Below are 22,536 nucleotides of genomic sequence, written 5' to 3' on the forward strand. Positions count from 1 at the left end.
TGGTGATTCTCAAATCTACCCATCCTGCCCCAGTCTCTCTGCTGACCTCTAATCCTGAACTTCCAAATGCCTCTCAGATATCTCAAATTGGATGCCCATCTTAAACTCAATATGCACAAAACAGAACTCATCTTCTTCCCTAAACCCAACCCTCACTCCCAACTCTTTTCCCTATTACTGTAGAGGGCAAAACCATCCTTTGAGTCCCTCAAGTACACAAACTATGAGTCATCCTGGATTCCTCACTATCTCTTGACCCCTACTTTGAAGCTGTTGCAAAGGCCTGTTGATTTCACCTTTGCAACATCTCTCTTCTCTGATACTGCCAGCACTCTAATACAGGCCCTCCTCATTTCACACTGGGTGACTGGCAACAGCTGCTGGTGGGTCTGCCTGCCTCATGCCTCTCCCCACTCCATTCCATCCTCCATCAACCACCAGTGATTTTCCTAAAGTGCAGTTCCAACTATATCATCCCCTACTTAAAACTCTAGTGGTTCCCTATCACCTCCAGGGCAAATACAAAATGCTGTTTATCATTCAAGGCCCTCTTCTACCTTTCCAGTCTTCTACCACCTTATTCCCCAACAGATACCCTTCAGTCTAGTGACACTGGCTGCCTGGCCATTCCACAAACAAGATGCTCCATCTCTTGGCTCTGGGACATTCTCTCTGACTGCCCTGAATGCCTGCTATGTTCTCTCACCTCCTCCCTGGCTTCAATAACCAGATAAGATTCCATCTTCTTCTACAGAAAGCCTTCCCCAACTCCTCTGAATTTCAGTGCCTTCTATTAATTATTTCCAATTCATTGCTTTGTCCACACACTGCCTCTCCTATTAGACTGCAAGTTCCTTGAGGGCAGGGGTTCTTTTGCCTCTTTTTGTATCCCCAGTGATTAGCACAGGACCTGGCACATAAGAGGCCAGCAACAAATGTTTGCAGATTAATAGAAGTAACCTGAATTTGTCAATCTAGTCCATCCAGAAAGGTGGGACAACAGGAAATAAGTTGACAGAAGAGGCTGAGACTGTTTAGTAACCACACATGGCTGTTTATTTCATACAGGGATCTGTACAAATTGTATTTACACATATATATTCTTTACAGAATAAGTAAATCACCTGAAGATAGGAGAGTATGCTTTTTTCCCTCGTTGGCAAAAGGACACCCTCAGCCTGAACAAAGGAGCAAGGCAAGTGAACTTTCCTTCCCTTCTTCCATCAGGGTAAGAGAGAGCTAGTTTATTTTGCTTCCAGGAAGACTTTTGGTTGGGTGGAGGGACTGACACACTTCTAGGATTCCGACTACACCTGTTCCCTACTAATGAACACCTTACTACAGCCTTACTGTAGTAAAAGGCCAATAAGCTGCCCAGGAGTCCTCCCTTGTGCTGACATAATAACCTGGCGGGTTCCACTCTCTTCACTTGGGAAGGAGAGTTTCCTTTGTCATCAAAATCATCAGGATGGCCCCACATAATGCAACCATTTAAAGCTAAACTGCCCCTCAGCCCCTGGCAATGATTCTCATCACCTGGTTTGGCTATTCTTGTCAAACCTTAAGAAGGATTTCACAGGATCCTCCCTTCATCCTGCTTCAGAGTTTATTTCAATTTTAAAGTGCTTAGTGAAAATTCAATGTTTGACACCCTGCCTACCCTTTGGGAAGGCTCCTGCCAAAAAAACAAACCACCCATTTCATGCCCACCATGTGGTCAGACTAGGCAAAAGTTTCTGGGTGAGAAAGGAGTGAAAACAGGATTCACTAGGGGGAGTGCATCTGACACCTTCACTTGTAACAAAATACCTGTTAAAGAGCTGTGCAGAAGAGAAGGGAAAGATTTAGAGGAAGACGGCTGAGTGGCTGTTTAACATCTGACACCCCAGTTTCTCTAAAGAAGCAGAAAAGGCACTTTTTTTTCTAGCCAGAGTCAGGTTTAAAATAAACCTGACTTTGGGTATTGGAAAAGCCACTTTCTAAAGGGACTGATGAATTTAAACCTACTTCCCCCACATCTAGTGCCACAAGTATGGGAGTGTGGGTTTGATTTCTCCAGAATCCTGCTGAGCTCCACTGAGACTGCAATTTGCCTCTCCTGAAGGAATGCAAATTTCTAGTAATATTTCCTACAAAATAAGAAATTGCCTGGGGGAAAAGACAGAACTGAAACCATGAAGTGATAAAGAGGTAGTACGTGGGTGTTTCTTTTGGGGATGAAAGAGGGACCAGAGAAAAGCCCAAGACATGACAGGCTGAGGGAACTGGGTTTTGTGGGAGTTTGGGCTGTTTACAAATATTAATTTGGGTTGACATACAAAAACACTTGATGACAAGCAGTTTTCAGGGCCTCACGTTCACCCTCCTAAGTAGTAGCTCTTTTTCCATGGACAAAGAAAATTAGTAAAGCAAGTTTATATGTATATTCCAAAAATAGTAATAATGATGGCTTTTATAGGCCATCTATGTGGCTCAGGGACTGGTGGGGGGCTGGGGAACAAAGAGAAGAGAAGATGAACTCAGAACTGAATCCAAAAAATCATTACCCCTCTGTGCTTGACAGGATGTGCCCAAGGCTTGGATCCCTGGGCTGGGAATAGGTAGGATTTGCCCAGTGACCTATTTCATACCTGTCTCTTTATTTCTCAACCAACTGTCCTGGGAAGATGGAAAAAATGAACACTAAATCCTTGGCTAACTGGGGTATGTCAAAGCTTCACTCACTGGAGACCTCAGAAAGTGAACAAGGAAAGAAATATGGTGGCCAATGGATTATCATGATCTTATGAACACAGTTCCATTTAAGAATTCTCTCTCTTCTCTAACTAAATACCTGCAGACCCTCCCTGGTTTCTCTGCTCATCCTTCTTCTAACCATTCAACTACTGTGATATGGTTCCTTCCTCCTTTGTATAAAAAGGAAGAGAGGCAAGAGAAGCCCCTGCAGCAAGGACAGGAGACTTGCAGTGGCTCAGGTTACTACTGACCTCCCATAATTTAGTTGAGCCCAGGCCATGTGAGCTCCAAAGACAAAAGGGAGGTAAAGTAACTCAATTCCCGTCACAGGGGAAGATGGCAGACATCTGCCCAGTAAGAAACCCACTGCTTAATGACCAAAGAGAAAAGAGGTTTAATACCATGGCCCTAAAAAGCCCTTGGTGTTGGGTAGACCCTTCCATTAGCCCCTGAAGCAAAGGCAAGACATGGACAGGGCAGGTAGGGTGGTAGAGATAGAAAACCCTTGACATTAAACCCTTTTAATAAAGGAATGCTGACTTCCTCTCAATCTTCCCATGGAAGGATGAGAAGCTTAATTTAAAATAACAGGAGCCTCCTCCCCAGTTGTCAGGGAAATAGCTGTAGTTGAAACTTGGGGGCCCACTCAAGGGCACTCTTCACCACTGCTAAAGCAGCTGCTCCCAGAGCCACTGTCAGCCCCATCACTGCCAGCTTCACAAAGCGATTGGTCCTTGGTTTGGTCAAGATATTTTTTGTCCGATCTTCAGGCTGCAAAAACCCTCGGAAGCGCTGCCGCAATACCATGTCTGGCCTTTGCTGGGCAGAGGCCAGCTCAAAGTCTTTAAAGGTAGAGGCTGCTGTTCTGCAAAGCAAAGTGATGGCAATGAGAATTTGTGTAGGGGACAAAATGTAAAGATAGCTTTTGTACATTTTTCCCTTAAAAGGACCTGTGAAGTCTAAAATGGGAATCCTATCCATGTCTAGGTCTCTGGAACCAAAATTCCCAAAGACATCCTTTCTTTTAGTACTATTCTGTCCAGGAAATACTTCCAGATCACCTGGTGTTGTAGATTCACTCACCTCTCAGCTTGCTGCTGAGCTACCTCTCTGGCAAGCTCAGATGGAGGAAACTGAACGAAGAGATCTCCTGCTCTACTGATCAGGGTTTCATAGGGCAAGTCCTGAGGGATCTGGGACAAGAGGTGGTGAACAGAGGCCATATCACACTCACAATCAAGGACTTCTTGCTCTCGATACAACACAATCTACAGAGACAAAGTCAGAGATCCTGCAATGAAGACCTGAGAAAAGATGATGAGGCCCTGTCCACAAATACACCATTCTTCTTGAAGACATATATTAATCATGAACAAGATTCTTCCAAAATTTCCTGTGAATCCTAGTAGTCACTGTGGATGTAATATTAACATATCAGAAAGACCTTAATTCAAAACTGGCCTCAGACAATTCCTAGATGTCTGATGCTGGGTAAGGCATTTAACTTCAGTGTAACTCAGTTTCTTCATCTGTAAGATAAGGATAATAACAGCACCTATTTCCCAGGGTGATTATGAAGATCAAATGAGATAATATTTGTAAAGTGCTGAGCACATAGAAAATCCTACATAAATGTTAGCTATTATATAATATTGTTATATCATATATATCATATATAAAATTATATCATAGTCCCAGGGCTGTTAGCACTAGAAATATTGCTATTTTCATGAGGCAGCTTTACACAATGGATAGGGTGATGAATCTGGAGTAAGGAAGACCTGAGTTCAAATGCAGACTCAGACACTTACTAGCTGTGCAAGTGACCCGAAAAGCGTGCCTCAGTTTCCTCTTGTGTAACATGGAGATACTAACAGCACCTAGCTCCCAGGCTTCTTGGAGACATCAATGAGGTTAGATATAAAGTGCTCTGCAACCCTGAAGCGCAATGTGAATACTAACTCTATTACTGTTGTTATTATTGTTACTATTACTAGATAAGGAAAGAGCCTTTGACTGTGCAAATACCTGAATTAGTCCTTTCTGGGCACAGAGGCTCAAGGGCCTCCTCAACCTCTTATTTAGACACCAAAAGCAATCCTTTTAAGAAAAACAGAAGAAAGGAAAAGAGGTTGAAATACTGAATTCACCCACAACAAAAATGATTTCCACTGAATGCCTCCTTCTCTCTGTGCTGTTGTGGATACTAGAGGTGTCCTTTTCTTTTCACTTTCAAACTTTTTTGTTAAAAAAAAAATATTTTTTCCCAATTACATGTGAAGACAATTTTTAACATTCAGTTTTTTAAAATTTTGAGTTCCAAATATTTTCCTCACTCCTTACCTCCCTTCTTAAGACAGCTAGCAATTTAAAACAGGTTATATATGTGCAATCATGTAAAACATATTAGGTTGTGAAAGAAACTAACTGCCCCCACCAAAAAGAACCCCATGAAACAAGAGTAAAAATTAGTATGATTTGATCTGCATCACGTCTTCCTCTAGAGGAGGAGAGCATTTTTAATCATGAGTCCTTTGGGATTGTCTTGGATCATTATATTGCTGAAAATAGCTAAGTCATTCACAGTTGACCATCGTACAATGTTGCTATGACTGTGTACAAGGTTCTCCTGGTTCTGCTCACTACACTTTGTATCAGTTGAAGTAAGTCTTTCTAGATCTTTCTAAAATCATCCTGCTCATCATTTCTTATAGCAGAAAAGTATTCCATAACAATAATATACCACAACTTGTTTAGCCAATCCAACTGATGGGCATCCCCTAAATTTCTAATTCTTTGCCACCACAAAAAGAGCTGCTATAAATAGTTTTGTACAAATAGGTCTTTTCTCCAGTTTTTGGATCTCTTTGAGATACAGACCTAGTAATGGTATTGCTGGATCAAAGGAAATACAGAGTTTGGTTACCCTTTGAACACAGTTCCACACTGTTCTCCAGAACAGTTAGATCAGTTCACTACTCCAATAATAGTGCATTAGTTCCCAGTTTTCCCACACCCCTCCAACTTGAGGTGAGACCTCAGAGTTGTTTTAAAGTATTTCTCAAAGCTTTGATTTTTTTCATCTGAAAACTGTCCATTCATGTCTTTTGGTCATTTATCAATTGGGAAATGACTTGTATTCTTATAAATTTGAATCATTTTTCTACGTATTTGAGAAATGAGGCCTTTGTCAAAGTCACTTGCTGTAAAAATTATTTCCCAGCTTTCTGCTTTCCTTCTAATCTTGGCTACCTTGGTTTTGTTTGTGCAAAACTGGTTTAGTATAATCAAAATTATCCATTTTACATCTAGTAATGCTCTCTATTTCTTGTTTGGTCATAAATAAACTCACTTCTTCAGTAGAGAACAAGGAGTGGGTCAATTCACAATATCTGGAAGCAAGCACTCAAGAATCTTAGCACTCTGATGACTGATTTTGATAGACTTAGCCCTTCTCAACAATGCAAGGACCTAAAACAATTCCAAAGGACTAGTGATGGAAAGTGCCATCTACATCCAGAGAAAGAACTATGGAGTTGGAATGCAGAGTGAAGCAGACTATTTTCTTTTTTGTTTTTTCTTTCTCATGGTTTCTCCACTTCATTATAATTCTTCTGTGCAACATGACTAATGTTAAAATGTGTTTGATAGGAATATATGTGTTGAGCCCCTATCAGACTACATGCTGTCTTGGGGAGGGAGAGGGAAGGGAGGGGAGAAAATTTAAAACTTATGGAAGTGAATGTTGAAAACTATAAATAAATTGGAAAAAAAATCTTCACACTCTTCCTACAGCTTACTTCACCATCATGCCCAAGTTGTGTCCACTTTCTATTTTAGAGAAGTAGTGGAGAGTAGCAGTAAGACCACAGGACCTGAAGTCAGAAGACCTAGGTTCAAGGTCATCATTATCAGCAAGTCACATCAATTCTCTGAGCCTCAGTTTCCTCTACTTATAAAAAAGGACAATAGTACCCATGTTCCCCACTTCACAATACTCTTGTGAAGAAAATGTGCTTTATTTCTGTAAAGTGATAAAAGAATGTGTGACTTATGCTTCTAAGACCCACTGTGGGTATTCCTTCTGGTAGATTAGAATATGTTCCTGCCTTAAACAAACTGTTTCATGAACTGCTGTGATAGAAACAATTCAGCCCCTGGGAGCCAATCTTCTGATGATCAGCTCCTCAGAATGTGGCGATGTTGGTGCAAACCACAGTTTTCTTCAGGGCTGGCTGAGGCCTGCAGGAGTGTTGGCACTGCTGGTGGGCATGGTCAGCTGGGGAGGCCTTGGGAGTCAGAGTGGGGCTTTCCTGGAGGTTGTTGTTGTTATTATCATTATCAATATAAGCAGCTCCTTTTTCTTTTCCTTTAAGCTTATGTTTTTTATTTATATTCCCACAAACTAATCTTTTCCACTGTTTCCACTGGAACCTGTGAATCATGGCACAAATCAAGGCACATAAGAGCACTGAAAGTGGGGCTATGCATAGTTCAGTCATTCTGGAAAGTGATTTGGAAGTATGTGCCCAAAGTTACTAAACTGGGCAGACGTACATTTTAACCCAAATAAACCCATTACTAGGCCTCTACCCCAAAGAGATTAAAGAAAGAAAAAAAGACCCATGTGTACAAAAATATTTTTTCATAGTACTTTTCACAGTAGCCCCCAACCTGGAAACTAAGGGGTTACCTATCTCTTGGGGAATGGCTAAACAAACTGTGATCTACAAATGTAATGGAATATTACTATGCTATACAAAGTGAAGAAATGGACAATTTCAGAGGACACTAAGGAGACCTTTATGAATGATGCAGAGTGAAGTGAGCAGAATGAGGAAACAATCAACATGATGACAAGATTATACAGAAAAACAACTTGGAAAGTCTTTAGAACTCCAATTAATGTAGTGACAAATCATGACTGACAATGAATCCAATAACCCATCTTCTGCCAGAGAGGAGATGAGCTTAAAATTTAGAAAAAGACATGCATTTTTTAACATGGCAATGTTAGAATTTGCTTTGCTGGTCTATGCAAGTTTGTGTGGGTTTAGTCTCCTTCCCTCGTCCTACCAATTGAATACCGGAGAGGCAACAGAAGGGATAAAAACTGTTTGTAAAAATAAAAAAAAAATCTTTAAAAATGGGGGAGAGAGTGCCATGGTTCAAGGTGCTACTTTTCCTCTCTCCCAAATTCAGGTGGAAAGAAACATGAAAAGAGGGAGAAACACCTTACTTAAAACTCAGATGAACATGTCTAGCTCCACTCCCAAGTAGATTTGCTCCTGGAGGGGGAATAAGATCCTCCTTAACTGACCCTTTCCAAGGGAAGTCATTGGACTGCCTTGTTACAGACTTATGACTAATACTTACCACAGCAGCAAAGTAAATGGGCATCAGTGGGTGGCAGGCGAGGAAGAAGTCATACAACCGTACCACATGCCTGAAGTCGGATAGGACATGACCAAACCAGGTGATCAGCCAGCTGAGTGCAAAGATGGTCCCCACCTCAGCACTGAGAGCCAAAGGAAATCCAGGAGTTAGAGTCTGTTGCAGCTTCTTCCATATCTCCCCTCCCATTCTAGCTTCCCCAGCCTCAGATCTGGCGAGACATTTACTTGAGAAATATGTTTTCTGGCAACTTATTCCATCAAGAAATAGACTATATTCCCTAAGACTTCAGTATTCAAGGCTGTAAACAGTAATGTTAGTAGCAGCTTGATGATGCAATGAGTTTTGGGCCTAGAGACAGAAAGATTTGAATTGAAATCCAGTTTCAGATACTTCCTAGCTATATGAGCCTGGGTAAAACACTTAACCTCTGTACACTTCAGTTTCATCAACTACAGAATGGGGATAATAACTGCACCTACTTCCTATGGTTGTTATGATGATCAAATGAGATATTTGTAAAGTGCTTAGTGGATGCCTTAGGAGCTTAATAGATTCTTGTTCTCTTCCCTTCCCTAATTTCTCCAACATAATCTTGTGATGCTCTCCTGATATAGTATGAATCCTAGTTATACTGCTTCAAAAAAGGCATTATGGTATGGTGGAATAAGCATTAGACCAAGAGTCAAAGGACCCAAGTCCCAGTTCTACCAACTATTGTGATGTTGGTAAACTATTTCTCATCTGCAAGTCAAAATTTTTTAATCTGTAAAATCACGCAACTGCCTGCAAAATGAGGCAGCTAGATGGCACAGTGGATAGAGCTCTGGGCCTGGAGGTGGGAAGAAATGAGATCAGACACTTCATGGCTATGCAACTCTGGGCAAGTGACTAAACCTCCATGGGCCTCATTTTCTTTATCTGTAAAATGGGATAACAATAGTGCCTACCTCTCAGGGTTTGTGAGGATCAAATGAGATAGTAATTATAAAGCACTCCATACTGTGCCTAGTTTATAAACAGCACTATAAAAATGTTAGCTATTAGCTATTACTGTTAAAATGAGAATAATAATTCTTGCACTAGCAATTTTGTATGGTTGTCATACAGACAGCAAAATACCAAATAAAGGTGAGGGGTTCTGTTTGGCTGGTTGGTTGGTTTTTGGTGAGGGGAGGGGAGGGGAGGGGAGGGGAGGGGAAGAGATAGTTGAAGAATAGCAGAGAGAATATTGGGCTTTCAGTCCAAAGACCTGGAGTCAAGGCCTGGCTCTACCACTTGTGACCACAGGTTGTCTCCTCATAATGCTACCTGAATGAATTACGTTAGAAGACTGTTTCAAGGAAAGGGTTTTATAAACCACAAAAAATATATTAATATCATTGTCATTATATTCCATAAAGCACTATGCCACTCCCCAAATGATATACAAATCTAAAAAACATGGGACAAAAATTAAAGTCAAGTGTTTTCTATTCCCATCATTTTTTGAAAGACTGTATCTTCAATTACCTTCTGACAGTACTCAGATGTGTTATTCTGAGGTTTGGGCAGCACGTTCTCTTAAGCAAGGAAATGGATGCTTTCAATGATCTGCAGACTTAGTGTAACTAAAATTCTTAAGAAAATAATCCTTAAGAGATTGAATCATCTTTCCAGAGATGACACCCAAATCAATTTGGCCAGCTTTGACATCACTTCCAATCTCCTACTACCAGCAGACTGTTGGACATCTCCACCTGGGATGTCCCAAAAGCCTCTTAAATTCACCTGTTACTCCAAGAACTTTCCTCCACAGAACCTCCCTTATTTCTGTGAAGGATACAACATTTTTCTAGCCACTTAGGTTCACAGCCTTGGAGCCATCTCTGCCTTTCCCCTCTCTCTTCTCATTTCTATTCAATAGCTGAGGTGTTGACAGCTCAACCTCTGTTACTTTTCTAGCATGTCCCCTTGCACTATGTCAGCAGTTCCAGCCCTAATCCTCTTGCCAGGACTATTTCATTTTATGTATTTATTTTTTGTTTTCAACATTCACTTCCATAAGATTTTGAGTTTCAAATTTTCTCCCCTACCTCTTCTCCCATCATCCTAATAGGGTATGTAATTTGATATAGGCTCTATATATACATTCATATTAAACCTATTTTCATATTAGTCATGATGCAAAGAAGAATTTGAACCAACAGAAGAAACTACAATAAAGAAGAAAAAAAAGTGAGAGCAAATAGTCTGCTTCAATCTGCATTCAGACTCCATGCTTCTTTTTCTGGATGTGGACAGCATTTTCCCTCATGAGTCTTTTGGAGTTGTCTCAGATCCTTGCATTGCTAAGAAAAGACAAGTCTATCAAAGTCAGTCATTGCACAACATTGCTGTCACTGTGTACAATGTTCTCCTGGTTCTGCTGACTTCACCCAGCATCAGTTCATATATGTCTTTCCAGGTTTTTCTGAAGTCCAACTGTTCATCATTTCTTATAGTGCAATAGTATTATACTACATTTGTATACCACAACTTGTTCAGCCATTCTCCACCTGACAGGCATCCTCTCAATTTTCAATTCTTTGCCACCACAAAAAGAACTGTTATAAATATTTTTGTATACATGGGTCCTTTTCCCATTCGTATGATCTCTTTGGGATGCAGACCTAGAAGTAATATTGCTGGGTCAAAGGGTATGCACATTTTTATAGCCCTTTGGGCATAGTTCCAAATTGCTCTCCAAAAATCAGTTCATAACTCCACCAATAATGCATTAGTGTTTTGCTTGGACTATTTTAACTGGTCTCAAAATTTTAGTCTTTTCTCTCTCCAATCCATACAGCCACCAGAATAATATTTTTAAGGCACTAGTCTTTCTAAATAGCTCCTCTATTTAAGAATCTTCAGTGGCACCTTAATGCCATTAGGATAAAATATAAGTTCAACCTTCTACAATCTGGCTATAACCAATATTTCCAGTTTCATCTCCCAATACTTCTGGTTCTCTATGTTATAGACAACCCAGACTACTAGCTGTTCCCTGAACTCAGCACTGCTTCCCCTGCCATCCTCCACACCCACAATGTATTGCCTTTTTCTCTCTCCCTCTCAGAATCCTTGTCTTCCCTCAGCGTTCAGCTCAGGAATCACCCCCCTCCACAACACAGAGCATTCTCTAAATCTCCTCACTGTCACTTGCCTGAGTAATTAATGTTCTCCTCTCCTCAAATTACCTTGTATTTATTGGCCTGCATACCGGCTACATTCCCACCATCAGAAACAAGCTTCGTGAGAATACGTACTGCAGCATTTTTGTCTGTGTGTATTACCCCTGTGCCCTGCATCCTGCTTCGAATATAGGAGTTGCTTAACAAATATGCTAAATTTAACTGAATTAGTTCCCCTACAGTAAGACCTAATAGTCAACAGTAGCTTTTCAGATATCTAAACAAGTAGGAAAATAAATTCATGCTTAATTTGTAAAGGTACTTCCTATTACTGGGACTGAGAATTACTCAGGAAAAAAACTCTGTGCCTGAGTGATTTTTATGAATTCCAGTGGTTCGATGAATTTTTTAGCATGAAACAATTTAGGATTTGCCCAATCATACTAACTAATACAAATTTAAGATGATGATGAAATAGATTTGGATTCCCTAAAGGGAAAAAGTTGGGGAGACCATGTTGTATACCTCTGCATGAAGTCATGGAGCTCTGGATTCACCTGATCTATGATGGGCATCAGGTAGTTTAATATATGCTTGGTATTGTCCATTGTTGGGTCCATGAAATCCCTAGAGTGAGACAAGAGAAAGAGTATGTTCAGGTCTAAACTAGATTAAGCCCTGCTAGGGGTTAACCCATTCAGTAAATGGACCAGTAATGACCTTAGGGGAAAACATGAGTTGTTGTGTTGTGTGTGTGTGTGTGTGTGTGTGTGTGTGTGTGTGTGTGTGAGACCCCAAGTAGGTAGAAAATGTAATTTCTTACAGTTTCCTGGCCAGATACCTGAGGTGGTGGGTAGAAAGCTTCTCCACTAGTGATGTGGCCAGCCTCTCACCCACAACGAGCAGAAACGTGACCACAATGTCATGGTAGCCCTGGTAGTAGTGCAGCTGAGGATTCCGTTCCAAAACATACAAAATGATGTCAATCAGTTCCTCCTGGAGCCCTTCTCTTTGTTCACTAGGCATGCCTGGAGATGGGGAGAGAAAAGAACATGGGCATGGCAAATAGCCAACGATCAAGAAAAGGAAAAAGGACCAGAGTAGGCTTGTCCAAGTGCAGAATGGTAGCTTTTAAAGGAAGTGTGTTATCAAGGAATGAATCCCACTGCCAACATCCTACAATGGATCCTTGTAACTTAACTTCTGGACCACTGCACAAGCCACCCACCCTGCATCCCCCACACCAGTTTCTCTGGCTTCAATCAATTGAACACAATGTAGCCAAATTCATCTTCTTTATGAACAAATATGATTATGATCTCTTGCTCCAAACTCGTGAATGGGTAGAATTATGCCTACTGCATAAAATTTAAATTCCTTAGCTAGGGAGTCAATGCTCTCCACCGCCCAGCACCACCTCACATTTCCAGCTTTATGTCAGCCTATTCCACATCCTTCTACTCTGTGCTCCCGCCAGCTAAAATGACCTGCTTGCTCTCTTCTATATGCTTTGGTTTTCTGCTAATGTACTTCTCTTCTCTATATTCCCTATGCAGGCAATGCCCTATTCCATCTGTGCCTGTTGAAATATTCAACTTCAACTAATTTTTCAACTCAGCTCAAAAACCAAAGCCTCCATGAAGCCTTCTCTGCTTCCCTTCTTCAGATTTCACAAAATTCGTTGTACTTCTGTTCTAGTTTATGTTCTCATTATTTGTATACACAGGCAACTAGATGATCTAGTGGAATCAGGAAGTTCAAATCTAGCTTCAGATACTTACTAGCTATGTGACCCTCGGCAAGTTATTTAACTTCTGCCTGCCTCAGTTTCCTCATCTGTGCAATGAGGACAATAAGAGCACCTACCTCCCACCACTATTGTGAGGATCAAATCCATTATTTATAAAGCATTTTGCAAACCTTCAGGTGACATATAAATACAACTATAAATTATTATTAATTCTAGAACCCCACTAGAATGCAAACTCTAGGACTGGGTCCCCAACTAATTAAAAAAAAATTTCCCCCAGTGCCTACTGGCACATTTTGCATATAGTAGGTGCTTAATGTTTTAATTTAATGGAAAACTGTTGCATTTTATCTCCAACTCTTCTACTATGCACCCGTGAATACACCTCTGAATAGGTCTTTACACCATGGCTGCTGGGAAGAGCTTGGAGGTCCTGAAATGGAAGCTATCACTGTGATGGAGCACTACAAACCAAGGCCAATCAGGCTGCCTGCTCCTCCCAGAGCAAGGAACTGGAGGTGGGCACCATGGTGCATTTCACAGAATCCTCTCATTAGAAGGGACATTAGGGATCATCTATTCTACTCCCTGCCCAATTCACAATAATAGCGTTTATGGAGTAGAACATAAAACTGAAGGGTAGTGACTATTTCTTTTTTGATTCTGAGTCCGTGATACAAAATACAATACCTCACACACAGCAAATGCCTAATAAACAATACTCACTGCAAATTTTTGTTTCAGACTAACAACTTTCTATTAAAGTCCTATTTTTCCACTCTTCCCACTCTCTCACATTAAATCTTCATGTTTATCAAACCTCCAATCCCTTGATCCCTGCTTATTTTCTCAGTCCAATTCATCCACTCTAGCTTGACTTGATTCCATAACCCAATCCCAGCTTTGGTCCCAAAGATTGGTCACTTTCATGTTTCATTAGACTACTCCAGGACTCCTTACCCCCTAACCTTCCACTGTTCCTAAAATGAAAAGCCCCATGAGCTGAGTACTGCTAGAGAAAAAAAAAATTAAATTGGACTGATTTCACTCATTATAAATTTATATAACAGTCTCAACTGCGTCCTTGATGCTCCCTGACAAACCTGTTTCATCCTTATTCATTCCTTAGCTCATCCTCATATTTGTTTCAAATCTTTTCTCCTCTCCTCTCTTGCACAATGCTAACCCCACATCTCAAACTTAGTGATCTATTTCACTGTGAAGACTGATGTGATTTAATGTGAGCTCTCAGCCTGCCTCTAATATCTTCAAATCTCAGCACTATCACCCACACTTTCCTCCTTCACTCTGGTCACAGAAGATATATCCCTCTTCCTAACTACCTGCATCTTTGATTCCAGCCTCTTCTACCTTCACAAAGAAATTCAGAATTGAAAGGCACCCTAGTGACTACCTAGTTCAACTCATATCTAAACAAGAATCCTCTCTTCAATTTATCCAACAATTGATTACCTAACCTTTTCTTGAAGACCTCCAGCAAAGGGGAACCCACCACCTTCAAGGCAGCCTGATGCACTTTTGAGCAGTGATATCTGTCAGGGGGTTTTCCCCCAAATATCAAACACAAATATGCCTCTTTCCAACTTCCGTTCATGGTACCTATTTCTGCCCTTTGCAGAACAAGTCTAATCCTTCTTCATCCATGGGCAAAGCCTCTTGAAGACAGCTATCTTTACACTATTTCTTCTCTTCTCCAGGCTAGACATCCCCAGTTTGTTCAACTGATCCTCCTATACGATAAACTCAAGGTCCATCATCATTTTGGCTGCTCTCCTCTCTAGCATATGGTGTGCAGAAATGAATGCAATAGTACAAGTGTGATCTGACAGAAAACAATCTTCCTTACTGCTGGATGTTAAGCTTCTCTTCCCATCTATTAAATCCCCCAGATCTTTTCCAGATAAACTCTTCTTTAGCTATGTCTCTTCCACTTTGTGCTGAAGTTGATTTTTTGGATTCATATACAGCTTAATTTAATCTCTACTAAATTATGTCACCTATTTTCCTTCCCTAAACCTCACAGAGGACTTGGTTTGTGAATGTTGTCTCCTCATGCTGTTACTTGTGTAGTTTTTGTGTCAGCACTGCTAAGTCAGTAAACTCCATTAGGAGTGGGGCTACATAATATAATACTGGTTTGAATATATTCTATACCTGTAACATAATTCCTTAAAAGGGAGATAGACAGATAGATAGACACACACACACACACACACACACACACACACACACACACACAAATAGATAAATTGGGTAAGCTTTATACTTCAAGGATCCAGAGGTCCACTGTAGAAGGCATTCCCATAACTGTTCACTTTGGAGACAAAGATCCTAAGTTCTCTTTCCATTCTAATCAAATCCTGCTTATGCCCCTCAGTCTTTGCATGACCCACAGAAGGGATTCTTAACTTTTTTTTTTGTCATGGATCCCTTTGGCAATCTGGTGAAGTCTATGATCTCAGAATAATATTTTTTAAATGCATAAAATACAGAGGATTACAAAAGGAAACCAATTATACAGAAATAGCTATGAAAATATTTCAAAGTAGTGATAAGTATAAATCACATTCTGAGACATCTGTAACAACTGTAATGTGATATGAAAATATCTGTGATTTCTAGACATAACAAAGTCACAGATACACCTAGTACTACTATGGTTTATTGTCTATATTCACAATGGAAAGAAATGTTAAACTTCTCCCTAAACTTGCTCTTCTAACTCCACTTTTGTTTCTGTTATTTCCATTCAATCTGTCTTTCATGACTGTTAATGTTCACAACTGTGGACTTTGATTCTACCCTTTACTTTCAATCAGCTGTCAATTCCCACTGGTTCTATTTTGAGAGTTATCTCTTACATCTGTCCCCCTCTTCTCTGTTCCCACTGTTTCCACCTTGGTACAGACCCTGCTAAGCTAACTGCAAGAGCTTCTTAGCAGTTCTTCCTGCCTCTACTCTCTTATTTTCAACTTCTCCTCTAAAATACTGCATGAGTAACCTTTCTTATATATAGATATGGCCTTGTTACTCTTCTATCCAAAATTGTGCCATGTCTATTTCCTCTGAGGAAACTCCTTTGCCTGACATCCACAACCTTTCACAATCTCATACCACCCTACCTTCCCAGTCTTCTCTTCTTGCCTCCATATATCCTACTCTAGCAAAACTGAACTAGTTTTTGCTATCCTTCCCCTCCCACTGAACATATCCTGTGCCCTTCTGCTTGCATGACTTTGTTTGCACCAATAATTAAATCGGAATGTCCTTCTTTCCTTCCTCTTCCTTCACTGTTGTACTCCTTCCTATCTTTTAAAATCCAATTCAATCAAATACCATATTGTAGGTAGTTTTCTCAGAGTCACTACTTATCAGTAACAACCTTTCCCTGTCTTGGTCTAATATATAATACCTTCCTTGAACTTCCCTAATGTACTTACATAATACAGTGAACTGCAATTACTTGTATTAGTACCTTACCCACATCTAGATTATAAACTCTATGAGGACCTCACGGTTTTTTCCCAAAGTTTCTCTCCTCCAATTCTTTGACTAGCTGAATGAAAGCCAATAATCATTAAATGTAATTATGGTTTCAGGTGACATAAATAAAACTCAAATCCATGTAATTATGAACCACGGTGTTCTACCATATTTAAATGCAAGGACCCTGTAAATAAGGTTGGAAAAATTCTATGTTATGTACTCTATGGAAGATTAGTTAAATATTCAGATTTCTGAAAACATTAGCTTACTTGAGAGGCAAGATGATTTAGTGACAAGCACACTGGAAGCAGAAGACTTGTAGTTTGGACTAAATCCTACCCTACCATGTTGTGTGAAATTAAGCATGTTATAACTTTTGTGTCCCTATTTCTCCCCTGTGGAAAACCTGGGACTATCTATCACACAAAATGCTGTCCCCCTTTGTATTTCCCAAACTTATAAGAAATTAGTTGGCTGTAAGCACTTTTGGTTAAGGTACAATTTACAGTCATAAACCTAAGGAAAGGGGCAGTAAGTCTCAAATCAATTCACCCAATGATGTTTTATGTAAATGGTGGTTGTCAAAATAATATGTTCTTGGCACAGTAAAGCCCACAAAGAATGTGGTTTCAAATCTCTACTAACCTAACATTTATTTCACAAAATGGTAAAATTTAGGCTTTGGTAAGACCTTACAAGTTAACTAGTTCAACTCCCTTTTCATTCTGTATAGGATTTTTTTTTTTGTTGTGTTTCTAGCATGCAGCAATTATCAGGTCTTGTTTTCTTAACTATACTGCTATTGGTTTTATTGGAACATTTAAACCATTCACATTTAAGGTTATGATTGTCAGGATTGTATTTTCATCTACTTTTTGTACTGATTTTAATCTAATACTTTCTCCCTGCGATTAGTTTTTGTTATATACTGTGATGGTAGCCTATTCTCAAAGATATCTCCCTGTTCCCATTTACCAGTCGTATTGCAAATTTTTTGAACTTAAATTGCTAACATCTTTCTATTTCCCTGTGTCTCTTTTGAGCCTTCTCTTCTTCCACTCAGTTAAACTTGTGGTTAGAAACTTTCCCTTCTGCCTCTCCAACTTATTTTGTAAAAAGTAACATTTTTTTCTGAACCTTTTCTAGTAAGTTTTCCTTTACTTTGTCCTCATTTTTTCTCTTCTAGTTTATCACACACACACACACACACACACACACACACACACACACACACACACACACACACACACACACTTACTTATTCCTTCTTTTTTTTGGCTCTCTGTGCAAAGCTTCTGAATTAAACTTCCTCTTCCAATCCATTTCTGTCATTGCATTTGCAGATATCACCCTATTCCTAATTTAGGGTGTGACTCACATTTTTTATAAATACAGATTCATGAAGGAAATCACATCAAATGAAGGAGCGTCATCTAGTGCAAGTTATCTCACATCCCAAGCCCTGAAGCCAAGTCCTACCCTTTACTCTTGGCTTGATCCCTTTTCACTAAGGTCAACTTAAGTCATCTTTAGTTCTAGATCTATCCTACTATTCAAACATTCCTTCTCCTGGGAATTCTTCTAGAGAGAAATCAGTTTCCTAGTGTACAGATTCCCTCAGAAGAATCTTACGATGAGATCTGTCTTTTTACCAGTCACACTGGTACAGTGAACAAGAACACTGGACCTAGAATTAGGAAGACCTGAGTTTAAATCTGGCCTCAGATACTAGCTCTGTGACTCTGGGCAAATTACTTAAACTGTCTGCCTCAGTTTCCTCAACTGTAAAATGAATACAATAATAGTACCTCCCTCCAAGGGTTCTTATGAGGACTGAATGAGATATTTATTCAGCACAGTGCCTGTAGGCACTTCATAAATGCATGCTTCCTTCCTTCTTTCCTCCTTCCTGCCATCCACAGGAATGCTTTCTAGTGCCACCTTTTTCTTTTACCTTTTGGCGCAAGACCGTCTTCTATGCCACACTATAATGGTGTTCCATCATGTTTAAATACAAGACCTTTGTATATGAAGTTCTCCTCCCCCTTCTTCTTTTCCAGTGCCGTCTCTTCCTTGTTCTTGAAACTTTTCACTGTTAATTCCAGCACAGAGGGCAATGATTCATTTGTAGGTGTTCAACAGATGAGTCTTTGGAGTATTAATTCACCTCTTCCTTCTTCCTCTCTTCTGATTTCTTTATTTCTAGGCCCTTGTGTCCTTTCTCTTTCCAGAGAATCCCTGTTTGTTTTATCTTGACATTCAATTTATTTTTTTCCCCTTTAACCAACAGCTTTTAAGCAAAAGACAAAAGATCTTATTACTTAAGTCTTTTCCAGATCACTGTGTTTATTTATCTTTCTGGTGTCTCCAGTGTTTGGGTATTTGCAAGTCAAATATCCTGCTGACATTTTCTTTCCTTCCCAGGACCTAAAAATGATAAGGCTCAATTTTATGGAACAATTATTTTGGATTGTAGGTTGAGCTCCTTTATTTTTTATAGTGTAGTGTTCCATTCACTTCTCCAAAGTCTCATGACTGAGGAGTAATCCTTGGTTATTTGAACATGGTGTTCCTTTACATCTAAAGGTCTTTCTACTGGAAAGGCTTTTGCAATTTATTATTGTTGAAATTTACTTGTTCATAGAGTTTTTGCCTCAGTCTTTATGCATTCTTCCTTCTGTGGCTTTCTTTTTTTTTTTAATGAACCTCTCTGTTGGGCTTTCACTTAGATTTCTCCCGTGGCCTTTTGGTCTTTTTCAGTCTCTTATATTCCCAATCACTTGTCTCTGGTTTCCCTCCAAACTCTTCAGTCCCTCCCCCTTCTTCTGCTGCAGAGTTTCCCAAGACTGAGAGTTCTCAGTCTCTATGCCCTGGAAGTACAGGGGGCCCAGTCTCAGGACAAACTCCAGAGACAAAGGTTTGGTCCCTGCTAACCTGTAGCTCTATATTATCCAAGTCTTTCATCCACCCTTACCTAATTGCTTTAGAAGGAGATCATGCTAAGTCATTGGCATGGGAGACCGAACAAACATTTCTCCAACAACCAGACCCTGAAGCACTATTTGCGTTGTTTGCACCCAGCATGTTGAGTAGATTGAGCGGATGCTGAGCTCTGACTTTTTGTTCTCTGATACTATTTGTATACAACATTTGTCTTATATTATGATTTAAGCTACATATTCAATATCTAGTACATAATTCTCCCTCTCCCCCACCTTTTTTTTTTTTTAAGGCTCTGGGTTTGGAAAAGTTTACAGAAAATAAATATTTCAACACATTGCCAGTGATATTCCCACAACTCCTGGATATACAAGTCCTCTCCACTGTACAGCATACTTTTAAAGTGACAATCCACTGTTGGGAGAGAGGTTACGCTGGGGGATGGGGCAGTCACTCCTGTCACTCCTTCAGCAGCCAGCTCTGTCACTGTCCTTGCTCCCTTCTTTTCCCTGCTCCTCTGAATCCAGGAAGCACATCCCACATGAACCTCAGACTGTAAGGCCTTAAACACCTGTACTGCCTTATTGCAAGACAAAGAATACAGGTATAGTAAATGAGAAAGCAAGTGACATCAGGGCCTGAATAGAACTGACACAAAATTTAGGCCAAAAATCTCATCACCCTCCCGTGCTTACCTCTACCCCAACAAAGAATGGTGTATGCCTGAGGATAGAAGAGCAAAATGCAAATAATTTAAACTTACTAAAATAACATTAGTAACTAAGTAAATTATTAATAGCTGAGGTAAAGAATGTTATCAATAGCCATAAATTAATGAAGAAGATGTTGATATTTTCTGAACACTTAGGGCAAATGAGATGTAGAGAATCAAGGAAAAAAACTCAGAACTAGAAAGGGACCCCAAAGTTCATAAGATCCAAGACTATCATTTATTAGAATATAAATGGTAGTTTGAGCCTAAGAACACTGGGAAAGTACACACTACAATACTTATAAACCAATGATGGTTTAAATGAAGGGTTCTTAACCTTTTCTGTGTTATGGACCCTTTGGCAGTCTAGTGAACATAAGAACTCCTTCTCAAAATAATGTTTTTAAATGTATAAAACAAAATTCACACCATTATAGGCATAATTATGGGATTATTAAAAAACATTAAAATACAGTTACAAAATATATTTTTAAAAAACAAGTTCATAGACCCTAGGTTCAGAACCCTTGGCTTAAATAGAAAAACAGTAAATAGGATAAAAAGATTTGTGGTCAGAAACTCCCCTAAAACCCTACTGTGACACACTTCATAATGATAATGGTTTCTCAAAGACTGACAATGCGCATAAACTCTGGCAAGCTTTATCAAGCTAAAAAACGTTTTAAGCAGTCTCAATGACAGATTGATTGTTTTCTGAAGACTAATTTAACTAAGTTAGGAGAGGGTTCTTTATCAACTTGTCAAACATAGGATTGATTTTTTAGTTGTAACTCTTGAAGATCAAGTTACAGAGGGGTTGTGATCTTTGTTGGTAAAGGAAATATCCACACATCACTGAAATTATAGACCTCTGAAATATGGAAGTTGCTAGAATTAGAAAAAAGGATGTTTAGGAAAAATTGTCCTATGTATTCTAGACTGGATAACTAGGACAGAAAAAGGAACCAAGGTATACATAGTGACACATGCATATAATACCTACATAGACACCTATGATATAGATGTATGCTATTACGTATGAAAAAAATGCAGTCAGGAAGAACCCTTTCAAAAGATAAACAAAGCAACAGTTATAGTCACTGGTTGTCTATGTAAAATGAGGAGATTCTCTTGGCCTTATGACCCCAGATACAAAATTCTAGATTTTGAGAATGACAAACATTATAAAAACAGAACTCTGGTTCAGTTTTTTCTTTCATGACAAGTGTTATTCCTCCAAGGATATAAAAATGACTACAGGGTCTAAAGAACAGAATAGAACTATATGTAAAGGTGATGTTCTATTGAAATATTCAGCTAGACAGGCTAAGTGGATTCCCAAAGTACCTGCACACACAAGGATGGAAATAAAGACACTAGATAACATGATCTAAATCTAATCAACTTAAGGCATTAACAGGACTTATTAGTGCTCAAAATCCAAAGCAATTTACTCCTTTAAAGCAGATTGAGTATGGCTCTGATCCCTATTAAGTCCCACTGATGCATGGCTTTGGGAAGAAAAAAATTACTCTTTTATTAGTTCACTATCTATGTCCAGCATAGCTGTTTTTAGCTTGAACCTTTATCATAAGCCAGAAAGTCAATGATTCAAGGGACAAAAGGACTCAACAGATTAAAGTTACTAACTAGTGGACACACTGGAGGGAGGGTCAAAGGTGTCACATACAAAGCACCTTTGCCTCCCAATTGCCTGCCTCATCAGTGTTGTTGCTGCTGACACTGACAGTGTGAGAATCCTGAGTGAGTAGGGGTAGAAGGAGGAGGAAAGCGAGTCAGGAAATGCATGGATAAATGCAGGTAACCCTGACATGGGAGAAAATGGGAACACAGGGAATGAAACAGGGAGCAAGCCAGGAGGACCATCATCTCACCAGGTGGGAACCGCCGTAAAGAGCGTCTCACATCTAGAAGTACTTGCTGGTAGTCCTTGCTATCTTCCCGTAGAGATTTCTCTGAGAGAAGAAGAAGAACAGCAATATTTCATAACATTATTTTCTCCTCTTCTTGGTCCAACTCAAATTCCACCCCATTCCATGGAGACTTCCCAAAGCCCTCTGCCTGGCAACCTTTCCCCTAAGATTTCACAGACCTCTTTGTTGCAAATCTCTCTAATATACTTACTATATAATACTTATTTAGAATAACTACCTGTCCTTGGCATTGTATCCCCTTAGACTGTAAACTCCTTGGGGGTGGAACTATGCTATATCTAACCTATGTACCACCCTAGTCTGGGCACGATGCTCTATACACACTAGGTGCTTGTTATAATGGTATTGTAAAGAATCCTAGAGTTGGAAGTATTCTCATAAATCTTCTAT

The 22,536-nt window shown here is 39.6% G+C and overlaps 1 protein-coding gene across 5 annotated transcripts in view; it reads right to left on the reverse strand.

Annotated features, from left to right (window-relative positions):
• Positions 1-1,031: 1,031 nt before the first annotated feature.
• Positions 1,032-22,536, reverse strand: part of TBC1D20 (TBC1 domain family member 20) — a 38,192-nt gene continuing 16,687 nt past the window's right edge. For 3 of the 5 annotated variants that reach the window (XM_072631675.1, XM_072631672.1, XM_072631673.1), the window contains exons 3-8: positions 22,087-22,167; positions 12,124-12,310; positions 11,808-11,909; positions 8,113-8,254; positions 3,820-4,004; positions 1,032-3,601 (exon numbers count right to left, since the gene is read on the reverse strand). In XM_072631675.1, the coding sequence (XP_072487776.1) occupies positions 3,346-3,601; positions 3,820-4,004; positions 8,113-8,254; positions 11,808-11,909; positions 12,124-12,310; positions 22,087-22,167 (953 nt within the window). In that variant the 3' untranslated portion in view covers positions 1,032-3,345. The remainder of the gene's footprint in view (positions 3,602-3,819; positions 4,005-8,112; positions 8,255-11,807; positions 11,910-12,123; positions 12,311-22,086; positions 22,168-22,536) is intronic. The other 2 variants (XM_072631676.1, XM_072631674.1) reach the window with 2 other exon arrangements.

Source organism: Notamacropus eugenii, chromosome 1 (assembly GCF_028372415.1).
Source record: "Notamacropus eugenii isolate mMacEug1 chromosome 1, mMacEug1.pri_v2, whole genome shotgun sequence".
Taxonomy (NCBI): Eukaryota; Metazoa; Chordata; class Mammalia; order Diprotodontia; family Macropodidae; genus Notamacropus; species Notamacropus eugenii.